The 20,528-nt window shown below is 44.1% G+C and overlaps 1 protein-coding gene across 3 annotated transcripts in view; it reads right to left on the bottom strand.

Annotated features, from left to right (window-relative positions):
• Positions 1-20,528, bottom strand: part of ABCA1 (ATP binding cassette subfamily A member 1) — a 92,937-nt gene that overhangs the window by 22,939 nt on the left and 49,470 nt on the right. For all 3 annotated transcript variants that reach the window (XM_066338738.1, XM_066338737.1, XM_066338739.1), the window contains 12 exons: positions 13,846-13,932; positions 9,159-9,399; positions 8,459-8,598; positions 8,105-8,221; positions 5,764-5,952; positions 4,731-4,936; positions 4,462-4,638; positions 3,633-3,855; positions 3,057-3,278; positions 2,251-2,455; positions 1,614-1,727; positions 968-1,139 (listed from right to left, as the gene is read on the bottom strand). In XM_066338738.1, coding sequence (XP_066194835.1) covers positions 968-1,139; positions 1,614-1,727; positions 2,251-2,455; positions 3,057-3,278; positions 3,633-3,855; positions 4,462-4,638; positions 4,731-4,936; positions 5,764-5,952; positions 8,105-8,221; positions 8,459-8,598; positions 9,159-9,399; positions 13,846-13,932 — 2,093 coding nt within the window. The remainder of the gene's footprint in view (positions 1-967; positions 1,140-1,613; positions 1,728-2,250; positions 2,456-3,056; positions 3,279-3,632; positions 3,856-4,461; positions 4,639-4,730; positions 4,937-5,763; positions 5,953-8,104; positions 8,222-8,458; positions 8,599-9,158; positions 9,400-13,845; positions 13,933-20,528) is intronic.

The raw sequence follows: 20,528 nt of genomic DNA, 5'->3' as shown, positions 1-20,528 counted from the left end.
GCTTGAAGGAAAGATTTTTTCCTCTATGAAATGAATGAAATGTAAGAAATTCCCATTTTTGACAAAGTCTGTCATTTGTTAAGAAAGTTATGCTGTTTGTACCAAAATTTGTATCCTCAAAACCTTATTCCAAGTTGTATACCCCCTCTAAAACCCCGGGTTCCCTCCCCTTCCGTCAAGCTAGGCTGTCGCCGTTCCCCACCGGCTCCTCGAACTGCCGGCCCCGCCTAATAGGAAAATCCAAGGACTTCCATGGTGCACCGCTCCAAAACCGAAGTGCAGTTGCCGGCAAACGGACCCAAAAGCCGGGACCCGGCACCAAATCCAGGTAAAAAGGGAGACACTACAACACCCTCTGAGAAGACCCTCAGCTACCTAGAGACTGAATTCTGCTTCTGCTGCCTTGCCATAACCACAAAAAGACTGGGAAGAAGTGACACCCCTAGACCACCCAAGCCCAGTTGAGTTCCTGGGGATTCCCGCGAGGCCGGAACTCCCGACTCTGCTGCGGCGAGAGCAGCAGATTCGACTGACACCTGATCCTCAGCAGCGACAGGAGTGAGAACGGCGACAAGAGCAGTGACAGCGCAGGCGACCCCTCGAGTTCCCCCTTGAAAGAGCCGACTAATAAAGGCTTTTCAAAGGAGCAGGTCTCCTGGCCCATTTATAACACTCTACAAGCTTCTTGTTCTTTCAGCACCAAGTTGCTTTCTTTCACTGGTGAGTCAGAATCACAAACGGCAACACTACAAAATGCTGCCTACAGATTCATTTGACCCAGCTTCAACCCGAACCCCCTGTGGTTCCAGTCTCCTGGATCTGTAGGGCTACCTAGACTGAATCAGCAGAGGCACTCTAGTCTGCACCAGCTTGCACACTGCAGTTCTGTGGCTACCTCTACTACATGGATAGGAGTTGCAGTATTCAGTTATTTCTCTACTGTCTTAAATCATTATTCTGTTCTTACATGGTAGTGGTTTTCCCTGCTCCATTGTGACCCAGAAAGGAGGTTATTTGTCCCTCATAGAAGTTAAGTGTGAGACCATCTACAGCAACTTTCTTGCCATCACGGTAAACCTTGACCAGGTTCTGGATGGAAACACCAAGACTCAGATGCACCGGCTCTTCTTCCTTGCAGACTGGAAGAAAACACAACAAACTTGAGAGATATGATAGATTTTAACAGAAATTGCATGGGAGTTGTAACAGACACCACATTTCCCCAAGCCTATGAAGAAATGAGCTATAAGAAGAACTGACCACATTTCTTCCTCAGAGACAGGAATCGTACACAGAAGATTAATCATTTAGCTATTTTCTCTCTCCTGGGCTTATCTAGGAGCTGGAGATGTCCAGTGTTATCAGGGTCAGCAAAAATGCAAGGACTTCTCACCTCCATGAGCTTGGAGTACCCAGCTGCACTCAGGTGGGCAAAGTACCTTGGGTTTATATGGACACACTCACATGGTCAGCATACCCAAACTCTGATAACAGAAGGGTGACCAATTTCATCTATCCACGCCAGTACTGCTCCTGCTGTCCCTAGACTCTCATTTCAGAAAAAGGTAGACCTTAACACTTCACTTCAGAAAGGCTTTGTGTCCAGCACTTACCTTCTGAAGACCCCTTCTGGTCAGGATGGGGGTGCTGCCTGTCCTGTGGTTCCTCCCCAAACCAATAGGACTTTGTGAAAGGAAAGTACCAGGGTCTGGGAATCCCATACTGGCCTAAAAAGAAAAGCATTACATGAGCCTGAGTGCATCTGTCCCTTCTCTTTTATTAGCTTTCAGGACAAGAAGGAAAGTACTCCAACTCCAGTAAGCCTCCAGATGAGGCAGGACTAAGAAGAAATCTTTCTATATGAAGACAGACTTAGCATAAGGGACATCTAACTTTACTTTAGAGTTGAAAACTCTTTGCTGAAAGGTGCTAAGTAGCACATGCAGTATTAATACTCTTAACTCCTCCCTTGCAGCACAGTCCGTGAACTTTAGAGGAGGGAGTCAGTGAAATACAGCAGTGCTTCTGGGGCTAGATCAGCCATGACCACAATAGGGTCATGCTTCTGTGCTGGGCAACACTCACTGCTAGCAGCAGGCAACAACCTTGCTCTGATGCTTGTTTTGCTCCATGACCTTTATATAGCTTTGCTTAAAAATGGGCCAAATTTGCATCTTAGCAAGTGGAAAGGGCAAAAGGATTTATTTAAAAGCCTTTATTTAGACATTATCCCTCAGAAGTAGACCTCACCTGGGAAGACAGATTCAATGTACCAGGTCATTACTCCATACAGGAAGGTATCAAATAGCATCATGACAGCTGATGTGGTGATGCTAAAGCCATCTTCTTCCAATGGGCTCTCAAAGAAGTTGTCCCACTGAACGCCAACCCCCTGCTCCTCAAACAGGGCAAAGTACTCGCAACCAAAACCAAAGGCTACTGGAGACAGCAGGCTCTGCAAATGGAGGCATGAACAGGAACTGAGTATTTTACACCGACTCTCCAACTAGTCATCTCACTTGTAGCACGAGGCTAAGGGACATTATCCATGTGGAAAGTCAAAGTTCCAGGGACTGTCACTGTATTTGCAGATACGGACTGGTAGATTTGGTCTAGGTTCCAAGAGGCCTGAAATCTCTACTGGACCTCCCTCCAGAATCGTTTGTTTCCCTATCTTCTTTCCCTTACTCTTTGGATTTTCCTGCAAGGGAATAGGTTGCTAACAGTCACCCTCCCCAGACAGGTAGGAAGTGCTGTGCAGAGGCAAGGCAGGTGGTTCCTTCAGCCTGCATGTGGTGGTACAGTATCACAGCATACAGAGATCAAGGCAGATTAGTCCAGCTGCATTGCTTCTACCACCAAAGCCAACAAAACCTTCCCAGCAGTTTCTACCAGGTTCAGTAAACCTCTTTATCAAGTTCAACCCTGACGCTCTCTTACAGTGAAAATTAACCCTCCATTTCCACTTTCCCCCTTGTAATAATGTTCAGCTAGAGACCTGCTGAGTGCCATACTGGTGGAGACCCAATGCCCAGGAGAGTTTCATCATGACTCACCGCAAAAATCTTGAGAGAGAAGCTGATGTGGTCCTGCCAGGCAACACAGAGCACATAAGGCAGGTACAGTGTGAAGTAGACAATGCCCCCACAGGCAGCTGCCAGGTTAGCCCTGGAGAACACGGTGCTGATGAGGAAGCACTGGAGGATGGTTACGACACCGAAGATTGAGAGGAAAATGAACACCACACTAGGATCGCTGTAAGGCAGCAGATTCCCCATCTGGCAGGAGAACAATAAGTGCATCAGGTTTTGAAAGGGCTCTCCAAAGTACTTCTGTTATAGGCAGCTCTGGAGAGGTGCTGCTCAGGAGAGACAGGGCTTCCTGCAATATTCACAACAGCCTTCCCAGAAGTGAGGCAGTACCATAGGCATCTTTTCAAGAGAACTGAATCTACAACATTCCCTCCTGCTGTTTTCAGCCACACAGTCCAACTGCTCCAAAATCCTGCTCCCCAAACGTGACTGGTCAACACACACCCACAAACTCCTCCCTAGTGTCAGTGCAGACCACTGCTTAGCAGGCTCTATAAAGGTCCTAGATTCTGCTGCCACAGGCCAAACCAGACAACTCACCTTCAGGATCAGCACCAGCAGTCCTGCACTCATCAGGAGAGGTACAAGGCTGCTAATGAACCAACTTAACCAAAGGATGCCATTATCAAGTCCCATAATCCTCATTGTTTCTTTCAGTCGGGCTTCCTTCTCATACACAATGCCCTTAATTATCACAGCCACTGAGTAGATCCAAGCTAGTGTCATGAAGAGAGGCATGGAGCGGCTCATAACACGCAGAAATCTGAGAAAATGAAGGAAAGGGGCCAGGAGAACTGAGTGAGAAACATCACTGCAACCTCAGATACCGCTTCCAAGACTATCCTCAGAGCACGGTGACACCTAAGGCTTCACTGCACAAAACAGCTGATGTGCAAAGCCTGACACAGGATCCATGTCTCACCATGAGGTGAGGTGGATGGGTTTAGAGCACATCACCAGTTGGGAGTGGGAGCTGGAGCAGCAATTGAGAAAGAGTGGGGCAAACAGCTGCCTTGCCTGGGGACTGCTCTCAATTGCTCTCTTTCCCCTCTCCTGTGCCTATCTGTCTGCTTTTTGACCCAGTGCTATTTTTGCTTGTGTCAGGGGATACGGTGTGGGGATACGGTCACACCTCAGGGAGGTACTTTGTATGTTCAGCTCCAGTACTCACAGTCCCTCTCCTGGGCAGGACTCTGCAAGTCATTACATATTCCAAATAATTTTTTGCCCTGATTCCAGGGATTAGGAACACTATGGAGATTGCCTCCTCACTGATGACAGAGACATAAACCATGCCTGAGGAGTGACAAAAGCCAATGCCTCCCAAGCTCATCCTCCTAGGAGCTTTTGAAGCAGCCTGCATACATACATGTCATCCACATAACATGGGTAGGGCATCTGCTGCACATAAACTCCAGTCCTCTTCTCCGTGCCTGTCTGAACCCTGATGATGGCCTGTTCTACCACATCCTGCAGGTAGACAAAGCCTCCCCAGACATAGCGCATGTCCTCAAAGGGGTCAGCACGGGGACCAGGATCCCAGTACCTACACCAAGGGAACAAGACCTTTCCATTAGAAATCCTCCTCACCCCATCCTTTGTAAGAAATTGATCACAAGGCAGGCTGTCAGGGCTCACCCATCCTTGATCTTGTTGGTCCTTTCCACATTATCAATGTCCATGCGTATCTTGTATTTCACATGTTGAGGAAGGTCTGTGCTGTCAGGAGCTATTTCGGTGAAGACTATGCCAGCCCAGAACCTCCTCTCATCCAGAAGTTCCAAGGACTTGTTAATGAGCCGGACTTCTGTGGGCACAGGCTCCAGTTTGTCCAGGTTGACACACTAAACAGGGACAGAAATAGAAGCATTTATGGGATACACTGCCAGATCATAATGCATTTTGTTTAGTTGTCAGGTGGAGGGAAAGAAGAGAACTCTTCGATGATAATGTCATGCCCAAGAAAAAGACTATTTTGCAATGGTTTGTTGTTGGCCACCAAGGTGCAGTCATTGCTTCCTGCTTTACTAGTCAAATATATATGAATGAGGAATACCCCAGGAAAGGCATTTCCTGTACAAAAGCTTGGACAGCACTGCAGTATGACCTACAGGATCTTATCCAAGTATCAATCAAAAATATGGTCTTATTTTGTCTGTTACTACTAAACCAAGTCTGATTCAAAGTCTCTAAACATCAGTGGAGTGACCCAAGGCTTTGGACCAGGTCCTTAACAGGCCATGCTTGGCCTCTTTCTGTTCACACTCATCTCCCAAGCTGATGAGGTAAAATGTAGAACTAATTTTGTTCCCTCAATTTAAAGCAGCTTCTAGCTTCACCACAGGCCCCAGCTAAACCCCAGACGGAAGTATGAGCTGCTATACTGCTGGAGACAGAAGCAGCTTTCAGTCACCCAGTAACAGAAGGGCTGGAAACCACGCACAGTGATGAAAGCAAAAACTTCAAATACACGGCCTACAGTTAGGTTCCTATGTCTATACTTAGGCATCTGAATAAATGATAACTTTCTCACATGCCATTCAGCCCTACTAATGCCTGGCTGTGTCCAGAAAATGGATGGTAGATGAAAACATCTATCTTCCTCTTCCAGAACATCCAACTGCATGAGTGGAGATCAAACCGCTGCCTTCCCCCACTAGCAGGATCTCACCTCCATGAAGCGGGAGATGGTCTGGATAGCCCGGTCTGTCTCATTGAAGGCATCCACCCAGGTGTACACAGAGCCATTTTCTGTCTCAAAGTCCTCTGGACTGTTCGACAAGAAACGGGCAACATCCTCCACTGTCCAGTTGGAAGCTGGCAAGTGCAGGTCCCAAAGGGCTTTGCCTTTCAGCAACGTCTGCAAGTATATTGTTTTCAAAGAAGAAATAATTGTGAGAAGTAATGCTCAATTCCTCTCACATAACAAAAAGAAGCACTGCAAGGAAAACAACTGTTAAAAAGTGCAGGCAGGGGGGCCTCTGTCATACTGAGAGGATCAGCACAGAGGCATCTTTCCCCCTCACCTTCCCTATGAGAAGGATGTGCCTCCCACAGTACAGCTACACCATATCAGTGTACTTTGCAGGCTGGCTGGATGTCTCTATGTCCTGCAACCCCTCTCCCAAGGAGAGGGCAGCAGAGAGCCATGCACAGCTCTGCACCCCACACACGCAAACCAGGAAGAGGGAGATGCTTTCCCAGCAGAAATGCATTCGGCTCATACTGGTTCCCTAGCTATGCTCACTTCTCCCAGAAAAATCTCTCCTCCTGACTGGGATGGAGATAACTGAAGCATGGCCGAAGGCTCAAGCAGAAACACCAGCACCAGAAGCCAGGTGATTTTGTATTTTGCTTTTGTGCCATCAGGGCTGGCTGAAGCAGCTCTTTACAGCCACCTTTGTCCTCCTGTCTGGGACAGTGTCTTCTTCACTTTGTTAAAGGGTTTAACTGCTAGCTTTCTGAGGACAAGCTACTGTATGCACAACGCCTAGCACAAAAGCACTGAAGCAGAAACCACTCAGCTGGGCAGACAATATAAGGCCAGGCAAGAAGGGAACAGTAATTGTAAAGGATATAATTGAACTGAAGTCAGGGAGCTAAAAAGAAAAACCTGCACAAGAGAGAAAATTGCAAAAAAACTTATGGTTAAGAACAGGAAGTGGATTTTTTGCTACAACAAAAATAAAAGAGAGGTAGAGCTTCCCCATACTCTGCTGTTACCAGCAAACCAGAAAGTAGTGGGTCACACAGTTACAAAAACAGCTTTGCAAACTAGAAAAACAGAACAGACCAAGCTAGCAAAGGAAAAACATACAAAAAGGAAATCCAAGCAAACAGGAATTGGATGTGCTCTCATCTCATTTGTTCTCCAAAGTTAACTTTTGTCACCACATCTGCAGGGAAATGGTTCAACTTAATCTTGTTCTTCAAGTCCAACGTTAAAGCTCCTTAACCCTAGGGGCACGTGTCTCCCTTTCTGAAGTTCACAGGCACATGAGCATCAAGCTAGAAGTGGCAGGGATGGGCAAGCAAAGCACTTTCCTATCCCTCAGCAGGAAGAAATATGCAAACAGATTGTACAACCCAGAAAGTTAAGAGATGATGGCCACTCAACCCAGAAGCATGGCAACTGAAGGAGATGCTGTCTGGGAGCTGCCAAGGCACTGACAATGAAGTACTCATGCTTGTGTGGATGTCAACAGGTGACAACAAAGAGACCCGTGTTACTACACTGGTACACAGAAGTTCAATAATAATTAACTACCAGAGGCAACGGGGTTAACAAGCAATCTAAAATATGAAACCATAAAACCCCAGAGCTCTGTACAATTTGAAAAAAAAATAGGAGCAACATTTACTTTTCAGAGGACATCACTGCAAATCAATGTTTTGGACCTTGACTTTCTGCCTGAACTTTGCAACAATCTGTTCAACTGTCTTTGGCACTCTAGTATGTCATGTCGACAGAGAAGTACAACAGAGCAGGTCACAGATTACTCAGCAGAGTGTTGCACTGGGTAAAAAAAGAGTGAGTTTCAAGGTCTGTAAGACCTGGAGAAGTCTCTGTACACAAGAAGGTGCACTGTGATACCCAACCGTCTTGCAGAGACAGCTGGAAAAACAACTCTGCACAGGTCCCTTCATTTCTTGATGCCCAAGACATCAGCATAGGGTGCAAAGACGCACCCCTCAGAGCTGCACCTGAGGAGCCATGGTGATGTGCACATGACACATTAGGGAAACACTCTGGACAAAACAGCACATTTTCCAATAGAGGCAGATTAGAATTGGGTGTTAAATGTGCACTGGTCCTGTCTGCAGGAGACTTAAATGAACGAAAGGAATGCCAAGCATAATGCAATATCAGTACAATCAAAATCTCTTTCAAGAAGGGATCCCATCCATAATATTTATCTGCCCAATTCAGCAACAAAGCACCATCTAAAGTAAATTTCATCACTTATTACAAAAAAACCCAGTGGTGATTCAGGCAAAGACAGCATACTGACCCGAACGAGATCCATTTCCTGACTACTTTCCATAAATGTCCAAATCTTTGGGCTTATCTCCTCCCACATTCCCCCAAGGTCACGAAACACACCCAGCTCCTGGAATGTCCTGTTCACCTGTCACAAAGAAGAGAGGGAAGTTATTTCCAAAAGCTGGCAGAGACATCATGGGCTGAGGGGGTACACTGAGCCTTTAACAGCAAGTACATGGGAGGTGACAGATTAGGGAGGCTGTGCTTTTGCAGGCAATCCTTTCGAGGCTTGTGTTTGGGTGCTATTTAACTAGGGAGGATCAGCTGCACAGCCAGAGGACATAGCTAACGCTACATTATCAGAAGACAGAGCTAGAGTTACCTCGGACATGACCTTCCTTATGGCTGGCGTATCTGGAGTGTACAAGATCTTCCCAATCAGTAGGGGCTTCAAAGCCCTCCAGATAATCCTGGAAAGCGGGCTAGATTCCAGGTTCTTCATTAGCTCATTGCAGTAGGGTGCTGAGAAAGAGTACAAAGGTGAGTGGCTGAACAGCACAGTGATAACTGCAAAAGGCATAGAGCGTCAAGAACAATCAAAGCAGAAAGCAAAGCATTTTTCAACACAACCCCCCTCCTTTACTGCAAAGCTCCACAAAAGGCCCCTTTTAGGCCAAGCCTGCACAGTCTGCCTAGGGAACAAGGAGCAACCAGGTAGCCTCCAACACTAAGAGCCACAGTACTAATTCTGCAACACTCCCACAACTCGATGCATAGCACAAACAAAACTTGTCCAGAAAAGGTCAGATTTCCAGAGGCTGCGTGTGACTGTGCTCCCTCTCTCACTAAAATAGGTCCACCACACAGCTTTCTGTGGACTCTACAGAAGGTCCTTGGGAGACTGCAAGTTGAAAACTTATTTGCTTTAAGGGAATATCCAGGACATTATATGCATGCCTTCTTAAAACAGCAGTCAATATATCCCTCAAGACCACCTGCTTTCATCTGCGAAGTTTGGAAAAGACTAGCAATGACAGCCATGAAGTAGATGGGATCTCAGACCATGCGACTGTTACACTTACTTGTGGAGTTATCATAGAAGTTAATCACATCATCTTCAGTGCTGTTGCCTCCAAACAGTGCTTTGTAATTGTTATCTTCGTACCAGTTGAGGGATTTAATTTTGAGCCCTCCACCTTCCGGATGACCACACACGATGCGTGACACAGCCTGATAGATCTGCGTGGACGAGTTTGAGGCGTTCACACTGGTCAGGAACATCACCTCTTGCCTCATGTCACTCCAGCTATTCATGCTCAGCAGCTGGAGGGGAAGGGCAGAGAAAAGAATGGGAGCAAGTACCAAACAGGACTAGTAAAAGGAGATGTTCTTTCCATGCACCTTCAAACCACGAAACTGATTTTTGAACATGACAATCCCCTTGAACACAACATCAAGGGTAAGAACCAGGGAAAACATTTCCCCACCACCAGAATGGAAGACTGTAGAGGGAAGTCTCTTCTGTGCAAGTACTTGAAATGTATCCATGCCAAGTTCTTTATTATTGAGTTTTCTCCTCCAGTGCTGTGGGTGGTTCCTGGCCTCCCTGCCCTCTAACACAGAAGCTGCTTGTCCTCCTGGTTGCACAATGGCTTACATTCCACTGGAGTACCCTCACAAGGACAGGTGGGGTAGGGTATATTGAGTCAGAATAGGAATTAAAGGAACTCCACCAACTGACTGCAGCTCATGGGTCACAAGCTGGATGAGCCACAGACCACAGCAGTGTCACCTGGCACAATTCTACCAAGCCTCCACTGACTTACACCAGGCAGCCAGTTTGACCTCCCAAATAGGCATCACTCATCCCTGCCCCAGAAACTCCTCTTCCCATTGTCAACAGCATTCCCAGAAAATCCTTGAAAACAAGCCCTGGTGCAGCCAGGAGTCTGAATCACAGCATAAGCTTTGCACAGAGCCAGTCACAGCAAGGAGCCTTCTCCTGGCCAGCTGACCTGACACCAGGCCTGAGGTGACAACATACAACCAGCCAGAATAATTGGTACCTCTAGACTCAACTGAGTGGCATAAGCCAGGCAATATGCCTGCAATGTGTCATGAACAAAAGCACCTTGCCCTCAGCCTGAGACACTCACTGCATTAATGCTGCCATACTTGGGCATGGCCAAGCTCAACACAACAGAAAAAACAACCTGCCTGCATGAACATTGGTTTCATGCTACACTAGAGTGTTGCTTTGAAACCCGCATATCTTGAGATGTCAGAACATGACCTGTTTGATGGTTACAGTAAGTGGATGTTATGAAGAATAAAGACAAAGACAAGAATCTAGGACACTTCCTTTAAGAAACCTCCCAACTTCCATTTATTTTCAGCTTATATCTATTTCCTAAACCTGAATGAGTTTCTTCCATGGTAAACTCCTAGAATTTAGAACATCCACAAGCGTTTAACATCCAACATCACAGGAAAGAACCTCTTCTCTCTCCTTATCTGGCTATGGTTCGTTCCATTTGATGTCGTGGTTTTGTTTTTCGTTTTTACTGCAGGAGACAGCGAACATTCAATCCCTATCTCCTCCTCCTCATGTACCACTCAACTCTACAGGTCTTTGTCATATCCCCAGCTCATCTCTTTTGCAAGCTGAACATTCTCAGCCTATTCCCTTGTCTCTTTTGTGAAAACTATTATACTTCTAAATGTCTTAACTGGCCTTCTCTGAACTGTATTCCAGTTCTGCTATCCCTTTTCAGACAACAAGAGCCTAGATCTGTGTTCTGCATCAAAGGATTTTGTATAGTATCATGGTAAAATGCTACAGCTGGTTCTCTATACCTCCTTAAGTGTTTTCTTGAATTTAATCTGATTTCTTGACGACTGCTGAAATATCAAGTGACATTATGCTGGATGTTCTTACTGTGCTGTCCCAGAACAGGCACATGCACTAAACAGGGCAAGCAGAGCTGCTGAGACAGCTATTTGTAACAGCACCTCAGAAACAATTTTAGATGCTGTGCTCCAACTGCCCTGTTTTCAGAGACAATAACAGAGTCAAAGACCATCTGCCACTTTTGCTCACTGTACACTGGTCTGTCACCCTTGTTTAAATAAAATGCAGATAACCGAAGTCTCAGACAGCTGGCAAAGCCAGCCAGGAACAATGCTGAAAGCAGCAGTGTGCTGGGACAATTCAATCCAAGTTCACCCAAGGAAAGCACAATCAAGACTCTTTGACCCTACAGTGGGATGTAAACCTGACCCTCTGTGTGACCCATCTGTAGCACTGTGCATGTTTTAGATGTGCCAACATCTGGAGAAAAATGCTTCATGCTAAACAATAGCTACTACGTGTTACCTACACAAGGAGCCTCTATTTTCAGATGCCTAAAAGCACATGACACACTGATACAATGGAAGACAGCTGTGAGAACAGCAAAAGCCTGAGTGCAAATGTCCAGATTGACTGATCCAAGTGTACCTTCATTTCCTTGCTACTCACTGCTGCCTTTTCCTGCAGCCTGGTGCCACTCAACCTGGCTCCACAGATACAGGTGACCTACAGGACACCAGCATCATGGAACATGAATGAAAACTGCCACACAACCTTTTTTATGTTTGTCACATATGTTCATGCAGATTTTTGGATTTGACTATTCCTCACCCTAAAGGCAAAGGCTGCTTTTCAGGTGTGACAGTTTGAGTGTGCAATTCAAAGGGATCCCTCGGGGAATTTTTGGTATCTTAGCTAAAACAGCTTATTTCTTTTTTTAGCAAAAAGGCAGCTTTAGCCAAAGTACTGTAAACTCCCTAACATGATGAGCAAAGTAACTCAAATAGGAAGTGAAGCTAATTCCCATGAACATATGAAGTGCTAACCATCTTAAAGAGTGGTTGCATTTGCAAATACATTTCTACGTATTATTTTGAAACAGCTTGAGTAAGGAACTTCGTTTCATCTTTGGCATCAACATCTTTATAATTTACATGCAGAGCTGATCTTTTTACCCTCTGAAAGCAAATATGTCAAACATGAAGGGCTACTAAGCGATTTCTTCTCCCAGACATCAGACCTGGCTCCCTAAGTGTTTCTGAATAGCTGTCCTTGCTCTTGGTGTTTAATCTGTCCTCCTAGAATTTGATTTAAAGAGTCCAAGGACACATTTCCAATCAATCCCCATACTCTAAGACAAATACTTTGTTCAGACTATTTTCTAATTAAAATTCCCTGCTAGAAAGGCTCCTAAACATGGCACAAACAATAGCTGCCTCCACCCCCTCAAGCTGCTGCCCTTTGAAACAAGGGAGCAAGTCCCTCCTTTTCACACAGAAATTTGCCCGACAGACAATAAGAAGTAACTTTCGGTCAAGCCATCTGGAGCAGCTCATGCTGTACACAGAGCAAAAAGCTGCCTTTGTTTGCACACCAGGGCAGAATAAAAGGTAGTCCTACCCAAAACAGCTGCCAAGCAAAAGGCACGTTACCCTGGGACATTTTCGGCCACATCAGCAAACTGAGTATCACGTGGTTTCAATTATTTTAATCCCAGACAAGAAAAAAAGCCAAGCTTAAATGACGTAACAGGAAACAGCTGTAGTCAAACTCTGAAGGGCAGCCTTCCTGCTAGCAGCAAAAGCTCTTCCATGGTCCTAACTGAGGCTGATTCTGGAATTGTCCTAATTTCAGTGTGAAGGGGGCTGCGCAGCAGGTTGTAGGGCATGGGGAGGGGTGTGTGCCAGGAATTGTTGGCTGGCAGGGCGCAGGCGCCCGGCAGCTGTGGCTCCGTGGGAGGAAGGCGCAGGCTAACCTGGAGTGACCTGCTCTCGTGCTGCTCCCAGGGGTTACTGCCGTTCACAGCGTAGGGCTCTGCTGCAGAGACAGGAGACTAGCTAAGGGAGGAGGAGGCAGCTGCATTGTTTAGCTTAGATGGAGGCGGCGGCACTGTTTAGCTTAGATGGTTGTGATTTCTGCTCCAGGGAGAGAATGTTTTTTGACTAATTGCAGCACTTCAAAGTCAGAGCCAGATAAAAAAACTAGGATAAGTTTCTGGCTCAACAACCATCCCCTACCCCCCAGATCTGGACTTCTGATTTATACTTCGGTACATAGGGCTTTTTATCTTAATCCATCATTTCACCTGCAAAACCAAATACTTGCAGGCTCTAGAATGTCAATTTGACTCTGCAAATCACAGAGTTTATGTTTACTGTTGTGATGTCATTGTGTTGAGAGTCCCACAGGACTGGAAAGCAATCTCTGCCCTAAAAAGCAAGACAGATGAAGAGAAAACAGTAACCTACCGCTACTAATTTAAATTGTAACACACAGCACCTTCTCCACAGGCCATACCCTCACTGCACACAAAACCCAGTAGATACAACCAATTAATAACCCTGATGTGGGCTGGCAACTGGGTGGTGAAAAAAAAAAAAAGAAAGGAAAGCCTCCACACGTAGTTTGCAAGGCACTATCTGGCAGCAGACATACTGTGAGCCCAACCACTGTGCCACTGCTGAGAAGGCAAAACAGTACAGAAGATGTCCTAATTTCTGTTATGGTATTTGTAACCTGAAGTGCCAAGAGGTTGCAAAGTGCATGCTGCCTGCACAGACACAGGGAAAACAGCTGTAGGATGGGGAAAAGTTTCAAAACAAGCCAGGGATTTGACTTTGAGTTGCCTCTTGTACTTGATGACAGGCTAAGATAGCAACCACAGCGGTGTGTTCTGCTGACACAAATACTCTTCTTACCTCTTTAACCAGATTCCCAATGCTTGCTCTCAAAGTTTCCACAGTTTCTGACAGATCCCACAAGGAAGAATTGAAAGAAAGTTGTCTCTGCAGGAAGAGAGAAACAGAAACTGGAAGTTACTGCAAAGCACAAATGAAGAAATGAAACTCTTAAAACATTATTGTATAGAGCAGGTAGGACTGTTTACACTGGTTGGTGGGGAAGACAGAGCTGGCTTTCTGTGTAACCTTGAAATAAAATACCATTGGCTTCTGTGCCCTGTAATGTGCTGGGATCACCTCTTTCTCTATTCACAGGTTAAGTACACAGATGCCATAATCAGAACCATACCAACAAAGCATACATATACACTTACAATGCAAAAGATGGCTTGCATTCCAGGCCATGAAACAAGGACAGCCTGCAGGACAGCATGTGAAATCTTGCAAGCCAGTGCTAAGAAGGGGATGCAAAGTCCATACAGTGGAGGAGAAGACAATTTGGTGGGTACATGTTTTTCAGTGAGACTACACAGGTACCAGCTCAGATACAAAGGACTCCCTACTGCAGTGTACATTATCATCACTCAAGTCCCTCCCATCAGGCCTTGATGTTCTTTATCCAAACCAAAGGTGTATTTTAAAAGGAACAGCTTCCAGGAAATAGCTGGCATGAGCTATCACCAAAGAGCACGACTGATAGGATTCCAGAAGTGGTAGGAATAGATTTAATGAAACTTTTTGTCATATTGAAGAAAATTCCTTGTTTCCAATTGCTCTACATGTAACTGGCAGCCTGGAGTTTGATTTTTTTTCCCTTCTGTCCACATATCTGGATTATTTTGCACGGAAAACATTTGGTATGATCCTTGTTTCAAGGGAATGAAGATTAAAATACATTCCTAAGATTTCATATTAGTAGCTCCATATTGCAGCATTTGAAAGCATAATAAAGTTACAGCATTGCAACACAGATGAACAGCCAGGGCCCTTGATTTTAGCGCATATCTTTCAAGCTGAATCCTTTTCACATCTTTCCTGGGGCAATTTCTGGAAACAAAGTTGGGAGGTTTTCATGTGTTCTGCTTGATCTGCTGGAGATGGGTAAAAACTGGTCAATGCCAGCTGGTGTAAATGGGCACTGTTCTGCTGGTCTGCTGAGATGTTTAAAATTCAGCTAACTTTTCTGAGTGCATGGTTGGTCTTTGCTCCAATGCCAGTTGCAAATTCACTGAGGATTCTCCAACCTCTATGGATCTCTACTAAATGCAGTCCTTAAGACTAGGATAAATAAAAACATATAATCTAGGAGAAAAGCAATTAAAAATCTCCACAGGCTTAGACTTTCAAGACATATTTGAAGAAATTTAGCCAGCAAATATCAAAGCTACATATCTGCTCTATCACTACAACTTTAGCAGTAAAATGAGGTAGAAAGATCCAGGTTCATGCATAACAAGAGATGTTTGTTCAGCTCCAGATAATTCATCAGTCTCCACACAGATTTGTGTTCAGTGCATCCAGAGGTGATTCAGGGACAGACTGAATGAGGAAAAGTTTTCTAAAGATACTAATTGGTTCAGAACAGTGAAAAATCAAAATCCAATTGCAAATGATTAGTGAACATCCTCCTACTGACACACTGTTGCAAAGTGCCAGACAAAATTCAGCACTACAAAGTAAAGTACATAGGAAAAAGACAGTTCTACCCAAAGATACCCTTATATGCCCCTGAATTAGCTAATGCCACTCAAAAATACAGATCTTAGAAGCAGAGTGATAAAACAGATCAACATCAACAAAAATCCACTGTGCATGGTTCTCAAATACTGTGTGCAATTTTGGCTTCTCCATCTCTGAAGGCACTCAGGTACAGACAAAGGCCACGATTCAAGGTAAGAATGGTTTTTTACCTCTTATCAGTCCTTTTTGATTGATGTTTGCACAACTTTCTTGTAGTTACCTACTTGGACTGTTTAACTTGCATATTTATGGGTGAAATTTAACATGCTGTGGGGAACACTGTAAGCAAGTTGTGTTCAAGAGTTCATCTGGGCAGTGACCTGGGCCCAGATGGAAGAATAATAGACTACAGTTCCTCCAATGGAATGTGTAAGGACAAACAGAGGTTATGGCAAAGGTCTGTAGTCTCATAACTGGGATGGGGAATGGTACTAGGATGATTGCCTTCTACATTTCATCATTCAGGACTAGAAAACTTCCAGTGAAATGATCAGTTTAAAACAAAACCAAAGGAACTTCTGCATACACAACTTAGTCAAAACAGAAAAAAAATCAGTAGACTCTATGCAATACTGAAAGTATTATGAGTTCGAGAAAAACTTACAAGAATTAATTGAGTATAAAAATCTTACCAAATGCTAATAAACAACAAGATTCCAGCAGTAGATGAGAAAGTCTGGATTGCAAGCTACTGAAGAACAGGACATTACACTGAAGAAATGCTGTTATATACTTGCCCAATGGCTGCATCCTTTCACATGCCTCCATTAAGGGCCACTGCTGACTATCAATCAAGGACACTGAGCTAAACAGGACTTTTTTCTGAGCTCGTATGTAAGTCTTAGGTGATTGAAGGCGCTTGAAAACCTTACTCTGAGAAATGTCAGGAGTACCATTTATCCTTTCATGCCACAGCACCCTGACTTTTCTTCCCTAACAAATTCATGTAACTTTAAGATCATTTCTCACCAGAACTTTCAATAGTATCATTGATATGGAGGAAATTTTAATTTCTCTACTACTTCTTGAACCTAAAGCCCACTCAGGAAGCCTCTCATAAGCCCACTCAGGAAGCCTCTCATAAGTCAGCTCCAGAAACAAAACAAAAAAATCAGTCATAAGGGCCAGTCTTCTCTGAACAGATGAACATGTCATTATTTCCCTGTAATATACATCTTTGTAGTGACTCACTAAGTAGTTAATTACATTAATAAGAAACCTCTAGAATCGGGGTAGGTCCAGGAAGACTGTTCCTACTGTGAGACTGTCTCTAGCAGATATCTGCACTACATCTAGGGGTCAGGGAGGGCAATGACTCATGTGCAGCCAAAACATTACCTGTCTGTTCTAGGCACACTGAGGAAAGAAAGCTCTAGCAGGTTTTGAACACAACTGCCCTCTACAATTACTGTGGTTGTGGATTGCAAGTCACTAAATTTGTCTTTTGGGGCAGCCAACATCACAATACCCTTGAGGTACTGAGTCTGCTTGGGGGGGATGCTATGTTTGTATGTGTATAGTACAAGATTTACTCTAGTGACAAATACTTGAGATGGCTCGAGTTGACAGACAAGCCTTGAATAAATTCACATGAGACTTACAGGGGATGGACAAATCTGATTTTTTAACATGATAATGCATGGGTATAAAGTGTGGGGAAGCCAAAACATTCAGCCAAAATTCAATCTGCATCACACAGCTGACTGTTTCTCTTTAACAGACAACTATGTCACATTTGCTTTGAAATAGTTATTACAACTTTATACTGATCTTACCAGAAACTTTCCACTGGCCTCTGCAGAAAAATCACATGTTTTAAGCTTCTGCTTTTGTTTCCTGAGAGTGGAAGTCTCAAACCACTGCTGTTTCAAAGGATGATACCATTCTGCTTGACTGAAAACACTCTCAAAGGAGTAAGGAAAGCTTCAAGTTCAGTCGCAGCACATATTTACATTAGGAGACCTTTTCTAAAGGCCATTTTTAAACTGCAACTCATTTGTTATCTAACGCTTAGCTCATGCTAACCATTTGAAAAAATATATGCCATATTACAGAGGGAGGAAAAACAATTGGATTTTCATGTGTTCACCCACCATCTTCCAACGACCACTGTAGAATACAAGACACAGCATATTTATGGCTTATTACAGATCCATACCACTGGAAGAGAGTATGGCAAAGCCCTTATTAGGCAGTAGTGTCTAAGAGATGAAATCCCACAGGAGCAATCTGAATTACCATTCAACTTTCTCCCACCAAATCACATTCAAAACTAGGGAGATTTGCAGAGGGTACTTCTGCAAACAGGTACTTCTGTGATGTAAGACAGTCAAAAATGTCCCACTGGACTGTGTTGTAATGGCCAAGGACTTAGTGCTACTGCTCTTGTTAGCTTTTCTCAAACTGTGTAGTTCCTCTAGGGGACAACTGCTAGGCAACCACACACAAGGAGAAAGGCAGGAAGGAAATTTGCATGCATGCAGTCAGATGTACTGCTTCACTGCTGTTCTCAAACCAGCTTCTCCTGCCTCAGTCTCACTCAGCCAGTGCAAAGCAAGCCTCAAGAAGAGATTATGTGTCCACAACAAGTCCTATATCCTGCAGTATTGTTGGTCAAAAGGCATCAGAGAGTGGATGCTGATTAAGGCATGGGTCATGGAATAGGGAATTTGACTTTTTGAAACACTATTCATTTTGTGGAATGAACACTCTGAAAGGGAAAGTTGATCCTCTGCCTTGATGGCCTGTTATCACACCTATATTTTCTCCTGGGTTTTAATCTAGGCAGCCTACCTTCAAGTAGGTTCTTACACGCAAAAGAGTAAGGAGACAGCATTTAACCTCCCTCGACTCTGTTTCCTCTTTGTAGAGAAGAGGCTAAACTGAAGTAATACAAAAGATCAGCAACAGAACTATAATACTAGTGTGAAATTTAAAATAGAAGTTCTTGTCTTAACTGTATCACTGCCCTTCGGGCAAACTCAAGGCATTCTGGATAGAACTGAGGAGTAGGTATGTAATCCTTGCTGTTCTTTTTTAAAAAACTCAACAGTGCTGTGACATTTAGAGCTCATGCATTTCATCATGTATGCATTTTTTAAAAAAATCTTGATCTATCCATAATTTGCTAATGATTACCATATTTTTGAGAGCTACTTAGAGCACCTAGAGTTTCCCTGGGGCTGCAAATGCACACACACTTCAAGCCAGCAGAACTGAGTGTTGTCATCAGGGTCTCAGCCCACACACTCACTCCCTGATCATAGGGCTCTCAATCCTCCAACCTCCCCTTCATGTTTTAGCATAAATATTTGTGTAAACATACAATCAGGTCAATCACTTTTAATACGGATCAATTCCATGGTGAAATTTACTGCATCATCTTGAAGAGGAAATAAACAGGAATGAAGAGGGGGGGAAAAAACAAGCAGTGAATGGCAGGCTAAGTCATACATACTAAAACATTTCAAGAAACCACAGCCACTTCACTGACCAGATATCAGAGGCACAAATTTCCAGTTTACAACTCAATCCCTTCGTGTTGAATTTACAGGGCTCTTGCACACAATTGCAAGCTCTTGTATTAATTAACCTTCTTGCACTAAATGCTGCCTCTCCATAAATCACAAAACAGTGCAACTAGTGAAGCCCATGTCTAATTACATAAGCTAAAAACCTGTCTCCAAGTTGTTGTTGCACCTGCACTTGACTTGCCCCTTTGCTTACTGAAATGCCTTGCAGTGAAGTACACCAAAAGAATTAAGAAAAAAAATTCTCTTGACCAATTGTTGGCATTGGTTTACAGACTCTGTAGTAGATACAGTGCATGCTATCTTCAGTATGCATGCCCAAGATTTGACACACAATGCCTTCAATAAGCTGTGTCAAAAGCCTCCTTTGTTCATGAACAGAAAGTTGCCTCTTTGTTCAAAGATGTTACTGCAAGTCAGGGCACTTTTTAGCCTCTAAAGATGCTAAGTTTCAAATGTGTTGGGTGCAATCCTACAGTTTAGCTACCCATTTTGCCAGGTCACATTGAAGCCAGTTAGTTTTCGTTTCACCCACAACTACAGCATACACATCTCTAAGGAAAACTGTGGACCTTAACCAGACAACAATGTACAGCAGGTTTAGAATTGCCAGCTTCTGGAGTCCAGCTTTTTTTCCCCTTGAAGACAAGATCATGAGCCAGCTTCTCAGAAGGCCCCCCCAAAACACAATGTCTTAAACCTATACTGTTGTTGTCAAGAGGCACATAGTGGCTTGTGAGTGTTGCCTTTCACCAACAAGCAGTACAGACCTGCTTCTCAGCACCTGCTTCTGTCAGCTAAGCTGCAAAAGCTTCCATAAATAAAAAAAGCAAGACTGAGTCTCCACAGGGCTCAGAAAACCAGTTCAGAGTGGTGTAATAGCTGGCTATTTTCAACCCCCTTGGACCTCAAACTTCTAGCCTCTTTGAATGGTTTAAAGTAAAATATGTATGTGCACATACACATACAACTGAAGACAAGAAACAAATTATAGCCATTCCTCTCAAAACAGCCCATCTCTGTTACAGTTTTAGTGCTGTTACCCCATCTCCTATTGCTTATGGGTTTTCTTGCTCTTCCAGCAAGAAAGACAAAGTACCTGTGGAGGACATAAGGAAAACAGAAGATCAGCTGTGGAGAGAGGTCACTAACTGCTGCATAGTGTGCAGGAGAGTACTATGATTCCAGTACTCGATAATGACCCTCTTTGACTGGGGACAAAGCCAAGCAAGTGGTACATGACTTCTGAGTACTGAAAGGCTCATCAAATCTGAAAACTCACACAGCCAACAATAAAATATTTGTTTTAATGGGTAACAGAGTTGGTTCTGTGGACCTTTCTTCACTAGACTGTCATTTCCAGAACTGAATTCCTCAACCTTCCACATTTTAACAGATACTGCAGATCTGTAGCAAAACATCATTGGATTT

Source organism: Sylvia atricapilla, chromosome Z (genome assembly GCF_009819655.1).
Source record: "Sylvia atricapilla isolate bSylAtr1 chromosome Z, bSylAtr1.pri, whole genome shotgun sequence".
Taxonomy (NCBI): Eukaryota; Metazoa; Chordata; class Aves; order Passeriformes; family Sylviidae; genus Sylvia; species Sylvia atricapilla.
The sequence above is the reverse complement of the archived record's forward strand: the minus strand, read 5'-3'. Positions and strand labels throughout refer to the sequence as shown.